Genomic DNA, 2,306 nt, shown 5'->3' with positions numbered 1-2,306 from the left:
AAAAAAAAAAAAAAAAAAAAAGTGACTAAAACATAGATGTCAAGCCACTAAGAAGGCAAAACAACCATTCATTGTTTTGGGGGTTCCGTTAATATACTATAGCAAAAAAAAAACCCTATGATATATGCTATTACAACCTGTGGCATTGGGAATGGTTTATCGTCAATGATTCCAAATATCTACTTCAATCGGCACATGAGTAAATAACATACTTAACCCACCCTCCAATTTGTCACTGCCAAAATAATCTTAACTTTTCTAGGCATAACTTCAAGGCTGAAGTCTACATCATCTCTCTGTGTGGAGAGTGTCCATGAAAGTTATACCCAACAACAAGCATACAATACATAATTTGGGAAATTTTTAAAAGTTAAATTGAGCCTTCCCAACTAATATGATAATGACGTTTTTCCAACTATAAACAGATATGTTCCTTTGTGATCTGAGTTGACAATTTTCAACCATAATGTAGAAAAATGGAGCTGAAAAGGCCCTACAGATATTAGGGATACCTTGGAGACACTCTAGTCCAAACCTCCTATTTTACAGATGAGAAACATAGGCCGAGGAAGGAGAAATTATTCATTTGTCCAAACACACACAATATAATAGTGGAAAAGCCAATGAATGGTCCCTGGGCTTCAGCCCATCTCGGTGACTGCTTTCTAGACAGCGTATCAGGCTCAGAGGACGCTGGGAGACCCTACTCTGCTCATTATCCAACTGGCTGCCTGTGCCCACTGTTTTCTGACCTGGCCCTCTGGGCCCCTGTCCCAGTCCCCTCAGGCCCCTGCTCACGTGATGAAGGGTCCATAGGCCAGGCCCTGCTGGTCCCGGTGCTCCTTCCATAGGTCCATTTCATTCCGTATGGGGTACTTGCCCTCTTGCCGCATCACTTGCTCCAAGAGTGGGGCACTGGCCAGGTTCACATAGCTGTGAGACCCTACGTAGGATATCCATATTGGACCATACGTGGCCTTGTTCAGCACCTGCAGGGTTCAACCAAAGCTGAATAACTGGGGCCCAGCTAGGCAGGCACTTCTTGGAGAGATGGGATGGAAAAAGGTCTGATGGCTACACCAGAGCAAGTGGGGTGGGCAAAAGTACATTGGAGGTAGGCACTGGGATGGTGTGGTTCCAGAGGGAGAGAACTGACAAAAGGGGCACACAAGGAGGTAGAATATCAAGAGCAATGAATATCTGGTGGAACTGGGGGAATTAAGGTCCTTGGAGGAAAAAGGGTTTGGAAAAACGGGATATGTGGCAAACTGCAGTATGTTGAGGTGTAGATATTTGGGGTCCAGCATTTTAGGAAAACTGAGCCCTTTAGGGAGGTATGGTGTTGGAAAGCCTGTGGTTCCTTCTTAGCATTTAATCTACTGCATCTTGCTGTCAATGAGATGAAGATAAACATGATGTGTAATCAACAAGAAAAAGGAAACACAATTTGAAAATAGGAAAAACAAGAAGCTGGATGAGAAAGTCAGGGTCCAAATATGAAATAAGCCATGCAGTGTGTGAATTCTTTTTTGAAAAATAAAAAAATGTATTGACTGTGTTAAGTAATATAATTCTCAAATATTTTATCTTAGAATTTCTAAAGCACTTGACAACTGATACCCATAGCACCTGTGAAATGGACATTGCTATGATGTTTTTATAATTGCTGAAAATGAGAGAAAAGAAATACATTATGGGTTTTGGGAGGGGATAAAACTTAAAAAGAATCCACAAATCTTGAGACTAAGTTTACTAGCTAAATTATACCTACAAAGAAAATGAAACATAGTGGTTTCCCAGGTACTTCATCTTTCACAATCTGTTACTGAAGAGATTTAAAGAGGATCAGAATCTGCTCCAGTATAAAAATTGTGAAAATTCTCCTGTAAAAGAGGCATTAAAATTATAGAGAAGAGATCTATCATTCAAATTATAGAAGGAATCCTCACCCAACTCATAGTCCAGAAAAACAGCAAACCTACTGGGTCTTACTATTGACATTAAAAATTGGATTCTCCTAGGACAAAAGCAACGTAAACAAAATATACCACCCAATTGCCCAGTATCTATCCTGAACTAATGGCTGATTCTTCCAGTTCCTAGGGGTCTTGACAAACCCCCAACATCCATTTAGGCTTGTTTCCCGCTTCTACCTCCCAGTAACAACTGCCAGTGTGACGTGATTTTGAACAGTTGATTGTATGTAAACAACAGGGAATATGCCCATATTCCTGAATGGAAGTGGGCATATTCGTAAACGTTACTGGTGGGAGTCTAAAATGACACATCCACACTTGCAGGATAAT

The 2,306-nt window shown here is 40.8% G+C and overlaps 1 protein-coding gene across 1 annotated transcript in view; it reads right to left on the bottom strand.

Annotated features, from left to right (window-relative positions):
* Positions 1-989, bottom strand: part of LOC103600243 (sterol 26-hydroxylase, mitochondrial) — a gene marked incomplete at its 5' end in the record, with an annotated part of 6,371 nt that extends 5,382 nt beyond the window's left edge. The window contains one exon of the mRNA XM_008584487.1: positions 799-989. Within this exon, the coding sequence (XP_008582709.1) occupies positions 799-989 (191 nt within the window). The remainder of the gene's footprint in view (positions 1-798) is intronic.
* Positions 990-2,306: the final 1,317 nt, after the last annotated feature.

Source organism: Galeopterus variegatus, unplaced genomic scaffold (assembly GCF_000696425.1).
Source record: "Galeopterus variegatus unplaced genomic scaffold, G_variegatus-3.0.2 Scaffold3274, whole genome shotgun sequence".
In the NCBI taxonomy this organism is placed as follows: Eukaryota; Metazoa; Chordata; class Mammalia; order Dermoptera; family Cynocephalidae; genus Galeopterus; species Galeopterus variegatus.
Note: the sequence above shows the minus strand (reverse complement) of the source record. Positions and strands in the feature narration are given on the sequence as shown.